The sequence below is a fragment of the Polyodon spathula genome, chromosome 12, assembly GCF_017654505.1.
Source record: "Polyodon spathula isolate WHYD16114869_AA chromosome 12, ASM1765450v1, whole genome shotgun sequence".
Lineage (NCBI taxonomy): Eukaryota > Metazoa > Chordata > Actinopteri > Acipenseriformes > Polyodontidae > Polyodon > Polyodon spathula.
Window position 1 is genome coordinate 43,928,930 of NC_054545.1, and position 23,096 is coordinate 43,952,025.

Sequence of the window (23,096 nt, forward strand, 5' to 3'; positions counted from 1 at the left end):
TAAACTGAAAGGCAGGGCTTCAAGACAGAGCTGCCTTCCCTGCCTTTTCTTCTCCATCTCTGCACAGACGTGCCCAGAAGACAATTCGTCGTGGGAGGGTGTGCGGACCACATCACTCTGTCCCCAGCGCATTAGCCCTGTGTCGTCACCCCCCCCCGATAAATGGGCCGTGACTCCCGGTGACTCTTTCACGGTTTGCTTTTTTTATTGAGAGTTCCGATGCTGCGCAAGCGGGGAGCCCAGCTATTGTTCAGCATGGCCATTCAATAGAGACCTGCGTGGAAGGAAAGAGCTTAACCTGGGCGCAGGTGATGACAGACTGGGGGAGGGGAGCGAACATAATAAAACAAGATTGTTTGCGTGAGGGAGAGCGAGACAGACAGACAGACAGAGTGATAGAAAGATACATTCTCAGTGTTCTTCCGGCAGACTTGTTCCATTGTGTCCTAGTCTTATCAAAGCTATGTATTGCTGTTCAACTTGTCTGGTATGCTGCTGTTAGACGGGATCACATTGACAGGATGAATTGCTACAAGTATCAAGAATCCCCATTGTGTAGTGTGTCAGTTGAACGGGACCTGCTTTCTGATTGTTAGTTCTAAAGCTGTGTCACCAAAAGGGTAGAGCATTTTCTCAGCCTAGCTCTTAGGTGACAAGGATAAAAAAAAAAAAAAAAAAACAATAATAATTGTCAATGCCCTTCTGAAAACATAGCAAAATATAATAAAGCACAAAGCATAGGACACATTGTAAAGCACAGAGAGGTATGGTAAAGCATAGGGAAGCATTGTGAAGCACAGACAAGTCTGGTAAAGCATAGAGAAGCATTGTAAAGCACTAAGAGGAATGGTAAAGCATAGGGAAGCATTGTAAGGCACTAAGAGGTATGGTAAAGCATAGGGAAGCATTGCAAAGCATAGAGAGGTACGGTAAAGCATAGGGAAGCATTGTAAAGCATAGAGAGGTATGGTAAAGCATAGGGAAGCATTGCAAAGCATAGAGAGGTATGGTAAAGCATAGGGAAGCATTGCAAAGCATAGAGAGGTATGGTAAAGTATATTAAAAAACAAAACAATGGTAAATTAGCCCTTTATAAAAGCTCCCCACAGTAAAAGCTCAGCAAAGTGTAATTAAGCACAGTGAAATCATGGTAAAGCATAGGTACGCATTGTAAAGCACAGATGGGTATGGGAGAGCATGTTAATATACATGGCAAACCAGGATAAATACATAGTTATAACCATGGGAAAAGCATGGGGTGCAAAGAATACAGTGTCAAACTTTTATAAGGGAGTGAGAAAAACTATAAAATAAGCAATTGGTAGATCGAAGCTAAATGTTGACGTTACATGCACCTCGCTGCAGTTTTATGACACACTTTGAGTTTGTTTAGTTTTTTTTTTTTAACTAAAACAAAATAAATACTACAAACGTAGCACCATGTCAGATGAATGTTGTGTCTTTGAAATGCAGCATGCTGTTGATAAATTGCACAGTTCAAGTCCAAGTTGTTTAAGGCTGTAAGGGATTAAAGAATATGAATAATGACGACCGTGTAGAAGAGAAATGCATCTCTTTTATCTCCGACACATTGTTTTTTGTTGTCATGTACCGAGGACAGGAGGCACTTGAAATACTGCTGTGGAGCATACACAGTATTAATGTGCTGTGTTTAACGTCAGCCGTGTCTTGCATCAGTGTTTCAATCAAACTTGTCGTCAGCGTTTAGAAATCCCCCAGCGACCCTGCAGATAATCCTGAACAGGAGCCCCAGGGGAGGAACGTTGAAATGTTGATGACAATGTTGATGTGCCAATAAATGAACACACAGTGCTGTATTCAGGGAAAGCAGTACAAGTAATCCAGGCCTACAGTTTTGATTTTGGGTTATGGGTATGATTGCATGACAAGTGCAAACTCATTAGGATTACTTCCATTAGGATTACAAACCCCTTTGTCATGGAAGGCACTGGAAAGGACAGTGTTCACGTCACGAAGGTTCCCATTGACAGCACAGCAACCCATCACTAAAAAACTGATTCCACAGAATAGTAATAAGCATAATAATACTAATAATCATCATCATCATCATAATAGTAATAATCACCTGACTTTTTTTTAGCATATATATTTTAAAGTAAAAATGTATCATCCTATTCTACTATCTTTTGTCACTGCTTTTTTAAAGTAAGATTAAAAACCCATTTTTATTATTTTAATGTATGTAATTTAAAGAGGTGTTTTATCATGTTGGCTTTACTATTTCTTAAAATGTTTAGTGTGTGTATATATATATATCTTTTTTTTTTTATCTGGCGTAATGCATGAAATAAAGATTGATTTATTGACTGATTGATAAAAACTGTAACTATATTAATAACTATAACGTAAGGCTGCATCAATAACAGTGTCGACCAGATTAATTATTACAATCACACAGGTATAAATAGCTGCTATATTATAATTTTAAGATATATAAATATCCCCTGCAGTCACAGGTTGCACAATTGTACCAAGTTTTATATCTGTGTATCTATTTTATAATGCATATACAGATGTGTTTGTTTTCTGTTTTTTTTTTCAAAGTTACGGCCAGGCAACTTCTCGAACTCTAGCGTTCACGCAAACTGTTTTCCAGTTTCTAAAAATTTCAAACTTTGTGACCGATGGGGGTGTGTATTTAATTTGCATTCATTAATGGATGGGTTATGCTGAAGCTGTATTCCTGTTTCCTAAAGGGCAGTCAGGAAAGCCTCCCTGCTGTCTCTGCGTTCACTGCAATAAACATATTGATCCGTATTACTTTAAAACCAGGGATGCAGAACACTATATTTGATCCGGGGCCGCGGATATACTTTATGAATCCATAGCAGCAGCCCAGGGAAGGCTTTTATCATTTATCTCTATCTTAATATTGTAACAGGACTGACTGTTGGAGAAACCGAGTGGGGAGGGAGAGGGGAAGAGGGGAGAGAGCCCCTCTCCCCTTCTGGGGAAGAGAGGAAGAGGGGAGGGGGGGTGGGGTATTGATCTGGCTTGATTTTATTTTTCTTAAATTAAAACATCTAAAGTTTTGCTTGCTGGTGTTTTTTTCTTTTCTTTCCTCGTCTTTTTTATCTCATTTTAGTTTTTTTTTAAATTATTGTGTGTGCAGTGACCCCTTTCTCTCAGCTAAACCTGTCTGAATGAGCATCATAATGACACCATTACCGTGCTAATAGGAGCGCTTTTTACTCTGAGATGAAGCTTTTAAACCACCGAGCACAAATGAAACAAACTATTAGCTCCCTAGTAAATGTCAGACCATTAGGGGGAGAGAATAAAATACAACATCTTTGTCATCTCTGCAAAACATCCTTCATTTCCAATGCACGTAATATTGTATCACCTTTTTCAACTAGCTATTGTTGTGTATGTTTATACACAAACATAACCTTCATTTTGTATGACATGTATTGTATTAGCGTGCATTGCTGATCAATTTAGTTGGTTTAGCTGCATGCAGAAGTGTGCCGGGCAGCACACTTCTGCATGCAGCGAGCTTCTCTTCGTCACCACATAAATAAATAATGGCCTTTTTTTCATAGTAGGCACCCCAAAAAAATTATATTCACTGCCTTGGGTGCAGCAAATGACTTACTTCAGCTGTGCAGGTTCTGTGTCTTCACTGGTAAAACACGAGGCATGCAGACTGAACTGCTCCTTCAATCGCCCCCTAAGAGAAAGGGTGTTCCCTCCAGTCCAGGGCAGGTTTGAGGCAAAGGAGACTGAACTGCTCCCTCCCTCCCTGTCCCCCTGAGAGAAAGGTTGCTCCCTCCAGTCCAGGGCAGGCTTGGGGCATGGAGACTGAACTTGTCCCACCATCACCCCCCTAAGAGAAAGGGTACTCCCTCCAGTCCAGGGCAGGCTTGAGGCATGGAGACTGAACTGCTCCCTCCATCCATCACCCCCTAAGAGAAAGGGTGCTCCCTCCAGTCCAGGGCAAGCTTTAGGCATGGAGACTGAACTGCTCCATCCCTCACCCTCTCAGACAAGCCTGTTGATAAAGTTTTGAAAATGTGTTGCTGGGGAGAAAGTTTCATCGTTCCACTCTTGCACTCAGTGAGAAGACATGTGGAAGAGCTGTATAGACGAGTGATTTTATGTGCAAAGTCATTTTAAACTGGGATATTTCAGAACTCAAACTGTACAAAACAGCTCTTTTAAAGGGAGTTTTTTTGTTGATTTTAATGCAATTTAATAAAACACCACATAAGTTTATATTAACCGGCCTTATAAAAGAACGCACACAGTGAAAAAAACGTGTTTCTACACCAGAATTGTTGTACCTCAAACCTGCATGAAAAAAAAAAAGAAATCAGTTCTTTGCCATTTCCTTTGCTGCTAACAGAGAAGCCTCAGCGCTGTTTTTTCTTTTTACTCTGTTCTTTTCACGCTGTGTGTTTCCTCTCTCATTATTTCAGATTACTTGAAATGTTCTCAGTTCCACGAGGCATTTCTTTATTGAATTAGCATCTTGCACTTCAGCCTCAGTTTTTTTTTTCTCTCTCCACCCCCCCCCCCCCCCCCCCCCCCCCCCCCCCCACGCTGACTCTTCAGCCAGCAATGAAATTAAAAGCGTTGAAGCATCGGTCGTTGCAGCCTCTGTCCCCCTGGGGGAATTTGATATCAACGCGCATGCTGATGAAGGAAACGCGGGCACTTCCTCCGACACCCTGGTGGGACGGACGTTCGCGGCGACTCAATAAAACGCCATGCGGAACATTTCTCATGTTTCCAAGCAGCAGGACCTCGTGACTCGAGGGGGGTTAGTTAATGCAATATTCATGGCAACAAGAGGCAGCAGTTTCACGTTCGCCCACTTCTGGCACGGAGCTACAGTTGCTGTTGTGTTGCAATTTGTACTTGTTGGTCAGGCTTGGTGCAGCGAGTCTGTGCCAGGCTTTACTGAATGTTGCTGTGCTAATGCTGCAATGTACCGCAGAAGGGGATGGTGTGCATCATTGCCCTCTCCGTGCCTGAGTGTTGCTGCCCTTTTGCTACGCTTTTTACCCATGGTATACCATAGCTCACTAGAGGATAAAGATGTCATCGCTAAGTTGTAAAACCTCCAAGATGGAATTGTGGGTTTTAACTCCAAATCCTTAACAGTAATCCCATAGAAACAAATAACATCAGTGGTTTCAAATATGGTATCGGAGACACAGACTGAAAACTGCCAGATTTGAGGTTTTTGTTTTTGTGTTCGTCTTCGTAGGGATAAGATTAAAGTGGTTATGAAGTAGGAACAAAGTAGGGTAATAGTATCAACTAACTAGGCATTCAGGTCCTGACATTCCTTATACAAGGATGAAAATAAGACTCATATTGCAGTAAAACCAGGAATGGATCAAACTGCTGTGCATTTCCATCCCATTTATAAATATACTCATACTCATAATGAATACATTCATACATTTACTTTTGTAAGAGATCACTGCGTGCGTGTGAGTGGGTGGGTCCATGCGTGAGTGGGTGCGTGCGTGAGTGTGTGTGTGTGTGAGAGGGTGCATGCCTGTGTGTGAGTGGGTAGGTGCATGCGTGAGTGTGAGTGGGTGCACGTGCGTGAGTGGGTGTGTGTGTGTGTGTGTGAGTGGGTGCATGCGTGAGTGTGCTTGTGTGCGTGCATGTGTGTGTGAGTGGGTGCATGCATGCGTGTGTGAGTGGGTGGGTGTGTGCGTGAGTGTGCGGGTGCGTGCGTGAGTGTGCATGTGTGAGTTGGTGCGTGCGTGTGTGAGTGGGTGGGTGCATGCATGAGTGAGTGGGTGCGTGTGTGAGTGCATGCATGTGCGTGAGTGTGTGTGTGAGTGGGTGTGTGCGTGAGTGTGTGTGTGTGCGTGTGTGTGAGTGTGAGTGAGTGTGTGCAGTGTGGTGTACACACAACACTGTGTGACGTTGTGCATGCATGCGTGTGTGAGTGGGTGTGTGTGTGCGTGAGTGTGAGTGGGTGCGTGTGAGTGTGCATGTGTGAGTTGGTGCGTGCAAGCGTGTGTGAGTGAGTGGGTGCGTGTGTGAGTGCATGCATGCACGTGAGTGTGTGTGTGTGAGGGGGTGCGTGTGTGAGTGGGTGGGTGCGTGCGTGAGTGTGAGTGGGTGCATGTATGTGAGTGGGTGCATGTATGAGTGCGTGCGTGTGTGTGAGTGGGAGCGTGTGTGAGTGCGTGCGTGTGTGTGGATGCGTGCATGAGTGCGTGCATGTGTGTGAGTGGGTGCATGCGTGAGTGCGTGCGTGTGTGTGAGTGGGTGCATGCGTGAGTGTGTGCGTGTGTGTGAGTGGGTGCGTGCGTGAGTGTGCATGTGTTATGCCACATCCCCAGTACTATTACATAACTTACATATTTATTTTTCATATTTTTTTAATAGATCCTGAAGTAATCGCTCTGGTGGGAGTTCAGGAGCTGACTAACATCCAGAAACAAGGTTACCTGGAGAAGAAGCGCAGAGGTAAGACAAATCTACAACATGTTATTAAAAAAAATGTTATACTTGTTCTTGTTCCCCCCTTCTATTTCATTTTCCTTTAAAGGGATTTATTTTGAAATTCTTTATCCCCAAAGTATGTTCAACAGGTTTATTTATATTTTTTACCGGTTCATTATGCAATAAGTATAGACCGCTTACTGTGCTGCACGCTGTATCCTGACCCCATCTGATTTATTACTTATTGCTCAATAACTGTCTAGTAATACTTAACAGGCAAAATAGACGATTTACTGCAGGGCAGCTTCCATTTGGTAACTATGCTAATACATTGAAATACTTAACTTGTTCAGCTTACAGTTGAATTAGTGTATTTAATGTGCCGCTTACATTAAAGCCACCTGTCTGCCTCCCATATTAAGGATCAGCTGTTGGTCAATCTGCCAGGTTAGCAAACATGCTACAGTAGGATCAATCAATAGTGCTGAGACTTGCAAAGGCAGAATACCAGAGACTCACGAAAACATGTCACTGCTAAAGCTGTTGACCAAGAAAACACATTCCCTCTCCCTCCACCCATCTTGTTTAACTTTCCTGAGTTACAGCACCATGGAGATGGGGAATGTTTATAACCTCCATCTGCTGCAGGTGTTAGTAGGAGTGTTTCAAGGGAGACGAGTGTGGATGTACCCACCCTGAGCTGGAGCTAGCTTGTGGGTACGGAAACAAACTGGACAACCAAAAAGGGTCTGTTTTTTTGATAAGGTCAAGGGCACAGGATGGTAAACCTGCTACAGTGAAGTGTGTCGGAAACTAGCTTTAAAAGCAGGTGTGACCACAGTTCCTAAAACTTGTCAGTTCCTTTAAAGAAACTTGTTGATGGGCATGCTTGACCTAATCTCTCTCTCTCTCTCTCTCTCTCTCTCTCTCTCTCTCTCTCTCTCTCTCTCTCTCTCTCTCTCTCTCTCTCTCTCAGATCACAGTTTCTTTGGCTCAGAGTGGCAGAAAAGGTGGTGTGTCCTGGACAATAATATCTTCTACTACTTTGGAAGCGACAAGGGTAAGCGGACACCCTTTGCATTTTACTGGGGAACATCTCATTGTTACTGGGGTGAAAAAAAGAGATACCGGTTTAAAAGCATGCCAGCGAATGAACTACAACACTGAAGGAGGAAAAGCAGCGTTGTAACAGAAAACATTGTGAACATATTTCACTTAATACACAGAAAATATCCCCAACAGGTCATTGTAAGCATTGCGTTTCCTGTGCACTAGGGGTGTGCTGATACTCCTAACTGCCTAGTATTCATCGGCAGATGTGCAGTAAACCCATTCATCATTTATGTTTTCATTTCAAAACCAGAAAAGCTGTCCTTCCCTCAACTTTACAATCGAGTACCAATCAACTGCAATTTACTTCCCGCACTGGGTGTTTTAAAAGCCGATTTGGAAGCGAATTTTCCTCTCATTCCTGTCATGCCAAGGCCGTGAACTGGCACTGTGCCCAGTGGTATGTGTGGCGCAGTGACGTGGGTCCGTGTCTCTGTTCGCAGACAAGCAGCAGAAAGGTGCGTTCTACATCAACGGCTACGGAGCCGATCTGCTGGGAAACCTGCGCAAGGACTCCAAGAAGAACTCCTGTTTCGAGCTGAGTGCCGCAGGACGACGCTCATTTCAGGTCAGAAAACCGAGACCTCTTTCTTAGAAAAGGTTCCCTTTGTGCATGTCATTTAGCAGCCATCACCTCGCCGTGCATTTCTCATGGTTATATATGCGTTTACAATAGTTCACCAGGTTTTCAAATGTGTTTTACTATACCTCGCTTGTCTGTGCTTTACCATGCTTTCATCGTGCTTCATTACACATCGCTGTGATTTTACTGTGGTCTGCTTGCTAGCTGAAGAACAAATATTCTGGCTGTCTGTTCTTAAGGAGAGGATGCCCTGGCTTTGCAGAAATCAGCTCAGCTAGCGTAAAATGATTACAAAAATAAACAAAATAAAATTCACCTTTCAATGTATTCCTTCTGCCAGTTTTTTACTGTAGAAACTATTTGTGAACCTGGCCCCCAGACTGCTGATTATTCTAATACCCCACCTCAGCAAGGCATGGCGGAGATCCTGTTTTTAATTCCAGCACCGCTACCTAAACAACCTCAGAATAGAACGGGTTGAAGTTTATTGCAGTCACTATCTGCTGCTACAAGTCAAGGTGTCGATTTCTTAAATCTGACTTTGTTTTGTGCAGTTTACAGCAAGCAGTCCAAAAGAAGCAAAGGAGTGGGTGCGCCATATCAACTTTGTACTTAAGGGTGAGTATATATATATATATATATATATATATATATATATATATATATATATATAATATATATATATATATATATATATATATATATATTGGGACGGTACTGTAGCCTGCCAGACATCGTGTCTACACAAAGTGTTTCAGAGTGTCACAAGACACAGCTGTGCTGAGGGAACACCAAGCCACTTTCTGGCATGGAACTTGGTTTCAGGAGAGGTTTCAGGAGAGTTAAATTCAAGTCTCACACATTAAGCTTAGCAGTCAACGGCAAAATTCTATATGCTAGTGTTTCAGTGATCACCCAAATACAGAAAAAAATATATATATTATATATATAGTTTCCATTCATCAGTCTTTTGGAAAGATTTGGAACTGAATTAAAAGTAGAATTAGTTTGTCAATTTTCGATCCTACTTGTAGTAAGAATGAAGCTTCCATTCAAAATGTTTGTCGTTTATTTATTTATCTATTTTTTTTTTTTTTTTTTTTAATTCCACTCTATTGGGTGTTTTACTCGTTTCGGATGGTACAGTACCTGTGTGTTTGTTACAGACCAGCGCTCCCCTTTCATCCCTTTCGATGAGGAGGAAGAGGATGATGATGGGGAAGGGAAGGAGGACCAGGAGGAAGAGGAGACCTACGATGACATCGACACCGTGAGCTCCACCCACCCTCCGAGCCACACACCTCGACACAGCCTCCCAGAGGGGGAGGTGGAGGTGGAGGAGGAGGAGGAAGAGGAGGATATCTACGAAGTGCTGCCAGGTACTGTATAGCATGTCTCACAGCTAAGTTGTCAAACAGGGGTTTGTAACAAAGCTTGCTTTTATCATATCTTTAATAAAAATTTAAATTTAAAAAAAAATGAAAAAACTTGCCATGCAAAATCAAGCAAACCTCCTGTCACAATTTAGGCAAACGGTCTCTGTCATAAAGCTGCTAGAATGAAGAAGCGCTGTCTGATTCATTCGTCATCCCTGTTAAGATTGCATTAGCTGCAGAGGCAGAGATGGCCTCAGATTGGGTTACAGGGCATTGACTACAAACACAGTGTGCACCTGTGCAGGAACACTTTGTCAAGTCCTGTAATTCTAGAAAACTGAAAAGTAATTCACACAGTTATTAGAAAAAAAATCTTGTCTGATTAACTTTTAATAAGTTTAATATTCTGATTTTAGTTTTTTTTTTTTTACAGCAAACCTGCGCATTCAAAATGCATTCAAAATACATACATGTTTTTCAAATGATCTAAAATCTGAATCTTAAAATGTCGCAGTTGTGTTCTGCTTGTAACAAAAAAGAACAGGTTGAAGATAATTGCAGTGGTCTTCAGCTAAAATAGTCATCAGTACTCTTTTTATAGTGCCAAAAAATAAAAATATCCATTTCACATTAAAAAATAAATAAAAATTGCCATTGTTTGGTAAATAAATTTGCATGTTCATTTTAGATTTCTTATTATCCTTGATTATTTTGCCGTGCCTCAGGGCTTTCACTGTGCTTTGGTACGCCTGTCTGTGCTTATTGCCACTGTTTACTTTTCCAAGGGTTACAAGTATAATAATCACAAAGTAATACCGACCTGAGTCTGAGTAACGTTTAAAGCAAAACAAATAAAAAACTAAAACACTTGTTAGATTCTATGGTTGGGGGGTAGGGAGTGGGATTGGGGTATATATTGTGCAAGTGCATCCCTCTGCTTTGGTACTTCTTTGTTAATATATAATATAAAGAAATAAAGTATTAAATGTAAAAAAATAACAATGATCATTTTACATCATGCTAGCAGAGTGTGGTAACTTTGGGGGGAAATTTTTTTTTGCTGATTTCCATGTTGTGGGAATTACAGCGCGGCGTGTCGGCGGATTACAGCGCGGCGTGTCGGCGGGTTACAGCGCGGCGTGTCGGCCGGTTACAGCGCGGCGTGTCGGCGGGTTACAGCGCGGCGTGTCGGCCGGTTACAGCGCGGCGTGTCGGCGGGTTACAGCGCGGCGTGTCGGCCGGTTACAGCGCGGCGTGGCGGCGGGTGTACAGCGTGGCGGCGGGTTACAGCGCGGCGTGTCGGCCGGTTACAGCGCGGCGTGTCGGCCGGTTACAGCGCGGCGTGTCGGCCGGTTACAGCGCGGCGTGTCGGCGGGTTACAGCGCGGCGTGTCGGCCGGTTACAGCGGGGCGTGTCGGCGGGTTAGAGCGCGGCGTGTCGGCGGGTTACAGCGCGGCGTGTCGGCGGGTTAGAGCGCGGCGTGTCGGCCGGTTACAGCGGGGCGTGTCGGCCACAGTGCTGCCGGATGTTGCTGAGAGGTCATTTGTAACTGGAGACGCCATCTGTGGTTCCAGCCCCATTCCCCAGCCCAGATGGCAGCCACCAGGATTTATGTCTTTCCCCCCTAATTTTATTAACTGCGGTGGAGGTAATGTGAGCACGCAGGGAAACTAAATCTGTATTTATATATCTTTACAGATAGGGTGACAATCCCCCTTCTCTTTCAAACACTGCTCACCCACAGCAGGTCTCAATGGAAATGCCTTCAAACTGGATTGCATTTCGTGTACACCATGGATTTTAAAGACTCAGTCATATATTATATATATATATATATATATATATATATATATATATATATATATATATATATATATATATATATATATATATAGCTATCTATATAGTCTTTCTATCTATCTCCTAAACCATGGACATAGGCAACTATGGTATTTTGAAGTTGTCATAGTGGGTTCGAAATCTAAGCTGATCGAATAAAGTTGAAATATTGAAATAAATGAAATTCTTTTCAAACTGCAAAGGTAAAACTGTAATAGAATATTAACCCATTAAGTGCCAGTGTTCTTCATTTTAAGGACAGGATGCTTTGTAATTTTTTTTGCAGCAGCAGCAGCATTTTTAACTGCAGCTGCCTTGCTTTTATTTAAATGGTCTCTTAAACGGTATGATAGCTTGCTCTAATTTGGTTAACTGCAAAAGTTAAGTCTAAATGCAATGTATAAAATTACAAAAACCCATCTTGTGCAGTGGCGGTGCCATAGCAGGTGCAGCTTCACTCAGAGGGCCCCGGAGGGGTTTGAAAGTTTTTAAGTATTTATTTTTTAACAATGATAATATCCTTCACATTTATATTTGCAGATGTTACACGTTGTATCACTGTAGCTGCAGGTGTGCGATGCCAGTGATTCAGATTGGATCCTCCCTCTTTTCAACAGCTATCGCTACCATCTTAATTATCCTAACTTGTTTCCCCCGGAGGCTGGAATGAGGCCCCTCTTCATGGAAGGTTTTGGGGTTCTATTCAGCACAGTCATTTGCAGTTATATTCTGTGTACCCGATTCATCCTGTAGTTTAGACGGATGCTGTTGGGTGCTGCTGCGGGCACCAAAATAAACTACAGCAAATCAACATGCCTGCATTTCTGATTTAAACATAATAATTAAAAAAAAAAACAGATTCCTGTGTGAGAATTGTGCAGAATTGTGAATTCTGTAATAATTTCTGTGATCTCAAATTTGGGGTATCCTGGTGGGGTTAGTGGTAAAACCTGTTGGTTTATGATTAAAAATAGTGTAGTGCTGGATGTAAAGATGTACGCAGAATAAAATAAAGCAGCGAGTAGAACACGTTCTTATTTCGAACTGTTTCATACATGCTAACATTCTGACAGTTAAATATAGTGCAATATTGAACACTTGATTTGGTATGTTTGATGTTCATAAATAAGGGTTAAATTAACTTTTGGGGAGGGGGGGCCCACAAAAAGGTCCTGCACTTTTTGTGCTTAATGGATAAAGTGGTTCTAGATACTGCCCCCTACCTTTATTCACTGGCATCGGGGAGGTTTGAAATGGCGCCTTCCCTTATAAGATTGCATCAGCTTCTGATTTTTTTTGTAATATTATTATAACAGTTAGAAGCAGCAGTGTAGCAAGGCTTCTGTGTCCTGCACAGTTTTAACGTTACTAAGCAACATAGATGAAACCGCACCGCAGAACCAAATAGGGCTGGTCACACCAGCTGTGCCGTTTAGGATCCAAGAGATACCAGAGCATACCCCAATCCATTGACTTTTATGCAAATGTGACTTTAAAAACCATGTTTCGTTTTCCTATGTTCTGAGAAGCCAGCACAAGGCACACAGATAGAAGATGGAGTGAAAGGTGGTGGAGGTGACCGAAGGGTAGACTTTATTAGATAGATACACACACAGACAGGCACACACACACACACACACACACTATCACTGCCTTAACCAAGATGTATCCATCCGATCGTTCATCCCTTCGCTTATTCAATACAGGCATCTTCAAAGCGCGAGAGGAAATGTGAGCTAATTGCAGTAACGAGCTGGCTGGCAGGACATTTGTCTTGGGTTTTGCCCCTTGTTGTGGTTGGTTTTTCACCATTAAACTATTTACTTAACCCCCAGTGGGTTCAACACCAAGATTGATGCCTCCCTTTGCAGCCCAGGCTGGTAATGGCTAGACACCCACCTGGAACATTTGTGCATATCCCTGATAAAAGTGTCCCACAGTGAAAGCACAGCAAAGTGTAATAAAGGTCTGGTAACGCATAGGCAAGCATTGTAAAGCACAGAGAGGTGTGGTAAAGCATAGGCAAGCATTGTAAAGCACAGAGAGGTCTGGTAAAGCATAGGGAAGCATTGTAAAGCACAGAGAGTATATTGAATAAACACAGTACAGTCAATAAACACAGCAAACCAGGGTAAACTATGATAAAGGCATAGGATAACGATGAGAAAAGCATAATACAACTGCAAACACACTGTGGTAAACCTTTACAAAGGTATGTATTTATAAGTATAGCACAATGTTGCACTGTCACAATAGGACAACTAGGATTTTACCCAGCACATAGTGCCATCACTAGTTAAAATATATAGATTACTAATGTTAATAGGCCTTACGTTGGTAGCAAGATGCTATTAATGTTCCTATTGTATGCTAATGGAGAGAAAACATTCATGCAGATTTAGAAGGATTGCAAAACCTTTAAATCAAAAATGACAAAGCAAAGCAGAAATGCAATGCACATTCTGTGTCACCGATTCATAATGGCAATAGTACCCATTCATCCTAGATTACTGCCTGGGCTCCTTACTGGCAAAATGCTGTAATCTGTTGTAATTGTGGGGTATTCTTGCTGGATTATAAAAACAGGGATCCAATCCTGTCACTTTAATGAAAAAAAAAGAATACAAATTAGAAGGGATTCAGAGATTTTTCTCCCACACAGCGAATGTTGTTTTTTTATTTTTATTTTTATTATTTCTGTTATGCAAATATTAAAAAATTAATTTCACAGCCACTGATGGTTTTTAAAGAAGTTTTAAAATCATCTACAGCCCTGAAAAAGAAAGAAAAAAAACACACACACATTTTCCAGGTGATAAATTTTTCCAATTTCCATAAGACAAGAACATAAACTTGTTCAATTAAGAGCGGAGCCTGAAAACGAGGCCGTCCAGTCCCCCAGCGTCACGAGCATTGATGGGTTATTTTATTGAGTGGAAAATTGAATCAAATTGCTATATTGAAACAATTCGGCTCTGATTTCCCCCCTCTCTCTCTCTCTCTCTCTCTCTCTCTCTCTCTCTCTCTCTCTCTCTCTCTCTCTCTCTCTCTCTCTCTCTCTCTGTCTGTTTCTATGTGACCCCGTAAATCTCATACATTGTGCTAAATGGACGTTTGTGAGGAGACCACAGAGTGCCTTAAAGGTTAAGGTTGCTTGCTTCACAACAGGAAACAGGATGTGGGTTCGTTTACACCCGGATTGTAATGGTGGCGGTTAGAGAACACACTGACATTTAGCTAGTTTTGAAACATGATCGATAGGATAGACTGTATTAGTACAGACTTTTCACAAGAGCTAAAAGAGCTTAGCACATCAGTGCCTTATTAAATAACTTGCTAGAGCCTTCTTTCTAAATTACAGTACTTGATAACCCCTTGTTTTATTTGATTTAATTGTTATTATTTTTTACTATTAAGTTATCTTTTCTTCAATGAGTTTTCCATGAAGATACACACACACACACAACACACACACACACACACACACACACATATATAATATATATATATATATATATATATATATATACCTATATAATATATATATATATATATATATATATATATTATATATAAAGATAAAGATTGAATTTTGTTTTCTAACTCCAGTCAGACAAAAGTTGACAACAAAATTTTGGCTGTTATTTATTTATTTATTTATTTATTTATTTTTAAAGCATATTTTACAAAGTGGGGACATCCCGACAACGTTGTTTTTTCAGGAGTTAATGTTTTTGTGGGGACATTTTCTCAAATTTTGTCCACATAGTGATAATAATACCTGCAAGCACTCACACACATACACAAGCACATGCACACGCACACACGCGCACACACTCACGCACACACGCGCGCACACACACACACAGACACACACGCGCACGCACACACACACACACTGGGGTTATAGAATGTACAGCTACTCACATTCTCACACACAGGAGTGAGCAGGCTCTTCACAAAACCTGTCGAGCACATCTGAGAAATCGTGTGCATTAAGTAAACTCTATTATTAAAAAGCCCCCTTATTAAAGTTTACCACAGTATTTTTGTAGTTTCTTCCACATGCTTTTTCCATGGTTATACTTTGGTTTTCCCATAGTGTACCCTAGTTTGACATGTTTATTTATATCTTTTCCCACCCTCGCTATTCTTTACAATGGTTTCCTATGCTTTGCCATGCTTTCACTGTGCTTTATTACACTTTGCTGTGCTTTTACTGTCGGAAACTTTAATAAGGGCTATACTGGGCTATTTAAAACAGTGAAGGAGAATTTTCATTAACAAAAAAGCATTTTAAAAAGCCAGTTTATTACCCTGCATTCTGTGAATCGAAACGCTGCCAGAAGACCTGGCGAGTGCCTAGACACACATTTTGTCTTTTTTTTTTCTTCATGTTGCAGAGAGAAAACAAAAATGACAGTCATATAAATCTCCATTAAACCACTTTGCACCCTAATGTGACTTTGAAACTGCTGTTTCACTGTGCTGGGTCACGTGGATGTTGGGAAGGGGGCTGCATTGCCAGGATGCATCTCTCCAGGGGGATTGGGTTACGCCAGTCCTGTTTATGGGAATGCTGACAGTGCGAGGATGGATGTCCGGGGTCAGTGTCATGGGGTATCTCTGACAGACCTGAGGGTAATTAGAGTCACCTCTCTCCCTGCACAGGGCCTGGCACGGCTCAGCACGGCTGGCTTTTACTTTGGTCTTGGACCACTGGGCAATGAAGAAATTCACTTCTTTCTATCACCTGTGTTCTTCTTTATTCCCTCTTTTTTCTTTGTTATTTATTTAATTTTGATATTACTTTGGGCTGTGAACCACTGAGAACTGCAGAGATGCACCCTTTTCTATTAATCAATCTATATTTTATATAGTGCCTTTCATTGTGGACCACCAGCACAAAGTGCTTTACAAGAAAGTCAATAATACTTCAAATACAGAGAAATGCATAATACATGATATACAGTATAAAAAGTAAATGGCTTTCTCTTGCTTTCTACCTCTCTCACTGTCTCTCTCTCTCTGCTTTCATTCTATACATGGGGCTTGCCTCAGTCATGTACTGTAGCTGCAAAAAAAAAAAAAAAACCTCTAAGTGGATCTTGTTAAAGCCCCCTGCTCTGCTAAGGGCTCTCCACCTCCAAGCGGCTGAGAGGAGAAGCCTCATGCCTGGGCTATGAAACTGGCGGCTCTCTTTCTTCCGGCAGGACGTCTAAACCCACTCCCAGAGGCCCTGTACACTTCTAACCAAGCAGGATGTGCAGATTAGAGCACAGTGCCTACCCTCCTAAGAGCCAGCCTGCCTGTCTGCCTGCCTCCCTGTTTAAACACTCAAGCCAGGCTGCTAGTCTAACACGCAGCCTCGTTATGGCTAATGGCTGTCGGGGAAGTGGGAACACTTCAGAAGGTTTTAGATTCTGACCAGTGTTTCAGGCCAGTTGTCTGTATTTAAAGGATGAACTTTTTAAAGATCCCAGAACACATTTCATGCCGTTAAATGCTTTGTCGTGCCATATTGTTTATATAAATAAAGTTTTGCTTGGGTTTTGCAAAACCAAAACAGATAAGGGTTTGAGGGTTCCATGATAAAATATAAAAACAAATTTCACATAATGTTAACAAACTTCTGGTCTGCCTAGCGAGACACCAGAAAATTCGAGAAACTCCCAGCAGTGGGTCCTGGTTTTGGGTGTGGTCTGCACTGGGGTAGGATGATTTCTACCCCCACCCCCCATCACCGGCTCACTCTACACAGCACGTGAAACATGCATTTGGGATCTATTGTAATAGCATTAAAAGGGGGGAGCGGGGGCTGCATGGCATTTAATCCACTCATGGGATGAAATGACATGATTTCAATGGCGCCCCACATTAACCCTTTGAGCACCGAACATGCAAAACAAAAAATGCAGTGCATCTGATGTTAGCAAGCTGTTGTAAACCATGAGTAAAATAGAAATTGGTGTGAGGGCTCCATTTATAAAGAAAACCGAAGCTGAAGATAGCGATAAATAATTTATTTTAAGTACATTTACAGCAGTGTGCAAATGTGTCAGAACACCTCCAGGTTTGTTGTTTATATCCTTTATATACCTACCTGCACGAAAACCTCTGGAGGCGAGAATTTCAATTTGAGGTCAGTAATCGGTGATTATAGAAACAGGCACTCGTGAAAATGTTAGACCACTTTGTGCTTTAATTGCTTAAACAACTTAAACAAATCTTGTAGATTTCATATACACAACAAATCAAAACTACAGAAGCAATGGGGTGTCTATAATAAATGTGCATGCTGCTGTAAATATTTAAAGTTGTGGATGATGTAAAGAAAACTGAAGAGAACACAGTTAAGATGGTGCACATTGGCCTGGTTTGTTTGATTGATCGATACATTACAGTTTTGTACCTTCTTTGAACAAGGTTACGTGTAACTGCTCTTCCTGGGGAGATGTGTTTAAAGAATAAGTAGCGGGTGCGAAAAATATAGCGTTACCCATCCCGATGTGCTGCTACAACTGTTTAAATAACGCTCCTGTCATTTGTCTTTTCATTGTTTACCTCCTGACGACTTTTTACACTGATAACTTTAAAGTCTGTTTCAAAGCTCTTTTCAAAATGCCTGCTCTAGTGCACTGATAGCTTGAGGGTTATTGCCCACATTGTCAGATGGGTAACACAGCAATAACGATCCATGATGTGGTGCAGAACATTTTTAAGGAAGCTTGCTACTTACTGTTTAGCTGATTTTCCTGGGAGCTGTGTTTCAGAACACATCCATAGCGGGGAGAGGGAAGTACGCACCAGTCTCAAGCTCCGCTCTTGTACTTGCTGTGGTAAACCCAGAAGGAAAGCAGCAGGGAATGGCTTCTGCGCTAATTTATTTAAAAATCAATCCTAATTCACCTTTTTTGGTGGCAGGAATGTCGAATATATGTTGATTGATTTAGGAAAGATTTACTTTTGAAACCGTCTCTCCCCGGTGGGGTGGGGGTGGGGGGGGGGTGGTTGAATCAGATTGGGAGAATCCAGTCGGAGCTCTGAAGTGATTTGAATTGATTCCAATGGAGTCGAAGTTAGTTTCGGGCGGGGGGTTTGAGTGGTAGAGTGTTTGAATGGTGGAACGTTTTATAAAGCGGCTTTTTAGTTCTTAGAACGGTCTGGCCAGGCTTTGCTTTGACAAGCCTTTCCACTAGAACTCTTTCGTCAGCGAGACAGACCTTCAGTCAAAAACGTTTGCCCGAGTACCTTTACTAAGTTCATTTTAGCGTGACTGCATGTTCTAATATTGAGGAGATGCATTTTCTTAACAAGCGCTGTACAAGACCTGAACATTTTTCACACTCCTGCTTACACAATGCTTCCATTTAAAATCAACTCGATGGACCAGAGATAAAGTCAATGTTGTCTTGGAGTGGGTTATAGTAAGTTTGGGGGGGGTCTACACTTTACTTGGAGCCTAATTGTCAAGCCCCCCCCACCACCACCTGTGATCGATCCCTATTTCCCCACATGAATTGCGAGGTAATAACCTAAATGTATGTGAAATGGCTCTTCTCTTAATACATTTAACGTGGAAAACGATAAGAGAAATTAAATTAAAAAAATTAAAAAGTAACCGATCCTCTGATTTTCTCTCTCTCTCTCAGCTGCCTGTCTCTCTCACTATAGACACGTCTCCATCTGTATCTGACTGTCTGTGTCAATCAGTCGCCACCTCTGTCTGTTCTGTCTGTTCTTTACTACACCCCCAGCTGCTGTAGGTGTAGTAAATAAACAAGAGTGGACGTTCTCTATATTTTATTTTTTATGGTTTTCTTGTTTTGTTTTATTTTTCTGTACTTTTCTTTGTTTTCTTTCCTTTTCTTATTAGAAACACCTGCCATAAGATTGTCAATGAGGTGTGGGGCAGGTTTGGGGTGACACATTGTTTTTTTATGGGGGGGGGGGGGGGGGGGGGGGGGGGGGCTTTGACATGCAGAAGCACCTGCCAATAGAGCTCCCTCCGAGTCTTGCTGATTGTCACTGAAACTGGCTTGGAGCAGGGAGATGTAGCATCTATATATTACAGAATGTCAGTAACACTGAATCAGCCATGGGAGGGACAAAAGTGTGTGCTACATACCATTTTTGTTGTTTTATGCAATTGTCAAATAAGCATGTTTTTCTGTTATTTTTTTTCAGAGGATGATTTTCCCCCGGGGTCCGAAGGAGAGGGTGGTGAAAATGGGCCCAGATTTGGTAAGAAAGCTGATTGACTTGTATTATTCGTACAGGCTAATAGATCTGGCTGTTTGTCTTGTTTCAAAACTGGCTGAATGTCTAACTGTTATCATCCAATCCTGAGTATAAACTGAACCCGCATCCTGCTCCCTGTTGTGAAACAAGCAACTGTAACCTTTAAGCCTCTCTGCTTGCTCCTCACAAATGCCTATACATCTATATATGTCTGTATATATGTCTGTATATGTACATGTCTGTCTGTCTATATACCGTCTATTTAGATATCTATCTGTGGGTCTCTGTCGCTAGCTCTCTATCTACCTGTCTAATCATATATCTGTCTGTCGATTAGAATTATTTTTATTATTTACTGATGTGTATTTATCCAGCCTGCGGTATTTTAGCAGGTGCTGTCGCCTATTATCCTGGGATTGCAAACAGATTCTCATACTGCATAGACAGCAAGAGTCACAGAGAGATAAGGATAGGGTTAGGGGATCAAATCTTGTCAACCATTCCAGCATTGCTGAAACTATAAAGGGAACCAACAACACCGCAGAAGTCTTTTTGACTCATTTTAAAAAAGAAATGCAAAGGTAATGCAATCCTTTTTTGGGGGGGAGGTGGGGGGGGTGTTGTGGTAGGAAGTAGGAAATGGGGGGGTTCCTTGTTTTTTATCACCCTTCATCACATTCCCCTCCCTCTCCCCGCTGTCCCTGAAACCCAGACCACGAGGCAGTGCGGATGGAGAGCGCTGGGCAGCCCAGTCAGGAAGCAGGCTGTCCGCAGAGCTCCATAGAGGAAGCTGAGGCAATCCCTTATTCTCTTTGACTGTCCTAGCTTTGCATGCACGAACCACTGGAAGCACCTCCCTTATAAATGTTTACCATTGTATTTTTTTAAATAGTCTTTCTGTGCTTTACAATGTTTACCTGCAGTATGGGTTACAGTGCTTTCACTGTGTTTGCTGTGCTTCCTCGCTATTCTTTACCGTGCTTGCCTAGGCTTTTTCATTGTGCTTTGTAACAATTTGAACATAAGAACATAAGAACATAAGAACATAAGAAAGTTTACAAACGAGAGGAGGCCATTCGGCCCATCTTGCTCGTTTGGTTGTTAGTAGCTTATTGATCCCAAAATCTCATCAAGCAGCTTCTTGAAGGATCCCAGGGTGTCAGCTTCAACAACATTACTGGGGAGTTGATTCCAGACCCTCACAATTCTCTGTGTAAAAAAGTGTCTCCTATTTTCTGTTCTGAATGCCCCTTTTTCTAAACTCCATTTGTGACCCCTGGTCCTTGTTTCTTTTTTCAGGCTGAAAAAGTCCCTTGGGTCGACACTGTCAATACCTTTTAGAATTTTGAATGCTTGAATTAGGTCGCCACGTAGTCTTCTTTGTTCAAGACTGAACAGATTCAATTCTTTTAGCCTGTCTGCATATGACATGCCTTTTAAGCCCGGAATAATTCTGGTCGCTCTTCTTTGCACTCTTTCTAGAGCAGCAATATCTTTTTTATAGCGAGGTGACCAGAACTGAACACAATATTCAAGATGAGGTCTTTGCTGTGCTTTTACTGTGGGGTGTAATGTTTATAAGGGTAACCAGGCATTATTCACTTATGACATCTTAAACTATAACCAGTGCACGTTACTTATTACTGTACTGCATTGAGGGTACTCATAATTGCACAATAATCACACCTGAGAAGATACAAATATTTGGGCTTATAAGTAGTCTTAAATTATTAAAAAAAAAAAATGTCATAATGTAATCTGTTTCCATATTTCATGACCTGTCTGAAAATGTTAGCGATGCTGTTACAAGTTACTGAACATTGTAATCAGCTTACAATGTAACGCTTGCCATGTGATGCCTTACTCCCCAACGCTGCAAATATGACAGTCAAGACAAAAGGAAATAAAATCATGCTAAATCATTTCAAAATATTTGTAGGAGGCTGCCTGGTCCGGTGACTAAGGAAAAGGGCTTGTAACCAGGAGGTTCAAATCCCGGCTCAGCCCCTGACAGCCACTTAACCTCCTTGTGCTCCCTCTTTCGGGTGTAATAATATTATCATCAGTTTAGTTCGCCCTGATCCTTCCTCTAACAGCTGTGCTGTGAGCTTCAAAGCACTGTTTTAATATTTATTTGATATCTAGTCCCCCCCCCCCCCCTCCCCCCCCCCCACCTTCTTAATATCGAGGACCCTGGAGAGGGGACTTCCAATATTCACAGCTGTTGTTTCTTGAGTGCAAGGGAAGCATCAGGTCCCCTTCCTCCCCTGGCAAACTCGACCACCTCCCCTCTCCCCTCCTCTCCCAGGCTCTCTAGATTTGTGACTCCCAGCGAAGGAGGTCACTTCCGAGTGATCCTGTTCCTTCCGGAGTGTGCAGATGACAGGGTTAGCTCCGCATCCCCTCTCTGTGCGCAGAATGGAAGCTCCATGCAGCTCGCTCGCAGAGCACTGCCTCAGACTGGAAAGCTCTCACCCAGACTCCCGAGGCGTGCCTGGGCTTCTGGGCTGCGGATTGACCCAAAAGACATAACATAAGAAATGACATAAGACTACGTACAAGTACCTAAGTTTGCTGTTTGACTGGTAACTTTATTGGGTGTGTTTCTCCTTTCTGGAAAAAGATTTATATAAAGGTAAAAGCTTGGCAAAGTGTTGGAAAGCATATGAAAGCATGGTAAAATCACAGAGTATAGTAAAGCAGTAAAGGCATTTCGTAACCATGATAAACTGCAAAATTACTGAAGTTGCACAAGGCACCTGAATATTCATCCTGGAGACAATGGCTAATGGCATCTTCTGAGAGATGCAGATAGCTCGGTGCAGGGCTCTGTACAGAGCGTGCAAATGATCTCCTTCGTAATAGCACTGTTTTCTGCCTCATTAGGTCAGTATTTATACAAGCGCGTGATCGAATACCTGGCAATAACCTCCAGAGTTTCTAATATTTTATCCAAGTGTCTGACATTCAACAATAAAGGAACGTTTCAAAGTTATTACAGTGCTGAAGTGGGCTGAGGAATCCTGCACACTGCAGCTTGGGTGTGGACTGTGCTGGATGGCATTGCAGTACAAAAATACATAATACTGTGCAAACAGTATTGTGGCTAAATTCTCTTCCCCTTTAAGAGCTGTTATTATTATTATTATTATTATTATTATTATTATTATTATTATTATTATTATTATAATTATTATTATTTATGGTTATCCCTCGATGGAATTGGGAATTGATTTTAAAAAGGAATTGGAAATGGAATTTGCATTCTATAGGACGCTGCCGATTTCAGTGTGAGTTGTTTTCACCCCCCTGTATTTTCCGTTACTGTATAAAAGTGAGGATCACATACCAATGTCAAACAGACACCTACTGGTTACTGAGTTTACATCACCTGTAATTGGAAATGACCGCACAGCACTGCACAGTACCTGCACCATCTTACACTGCAGTGTCCCGGGCTTAGCAAATGCAGCATCTCACTAAGAGCA

General features: G+C 41.9%; 1 protein-coding gene across 2 annotated transcripts in view; it reads left to right on the forward strand.

Moving 5' to 3' along the window:
- skap1 (src kinase associated phosphoprotein 1) overlaps positions 1 to 23,096 on the forward strand; it is a 152,661-nt gene that overhangs the window by 102,295 nt on the left and 27,270 nt on the right. For both annotated transcript variants that reach the window (XM_041266383.1, XM_041266384.1), the window contains exons 5-10: positions 6,403 to 6,483; positions 7,436 to 7,519; positions 8,013 to 8,137; positions 8,707 to 8,770; positions 9,319 to 9,531; positions 19,555 to 19,611. In XM_041266383.1, coding sequence (XP_041122317.1) covers positions 6,403 to 6,483; positions 7,436 to 7,519; positions 8,013 to 8,137; positions 8,707 to 8,770; positions 9,319 to 9,531; positions 19,555 to 19,611 — 624 coding nt within the window. The remainder of the gene's footprint in view (positions 1 to 6,402; positions 6,484 to 7,435; positions 7,520 to 8,012; positions 8,138 to 8,706; positions 8,771 to 9,318; positions 9,532 to 19,554; positions 19,612 to 23,096) is intronic.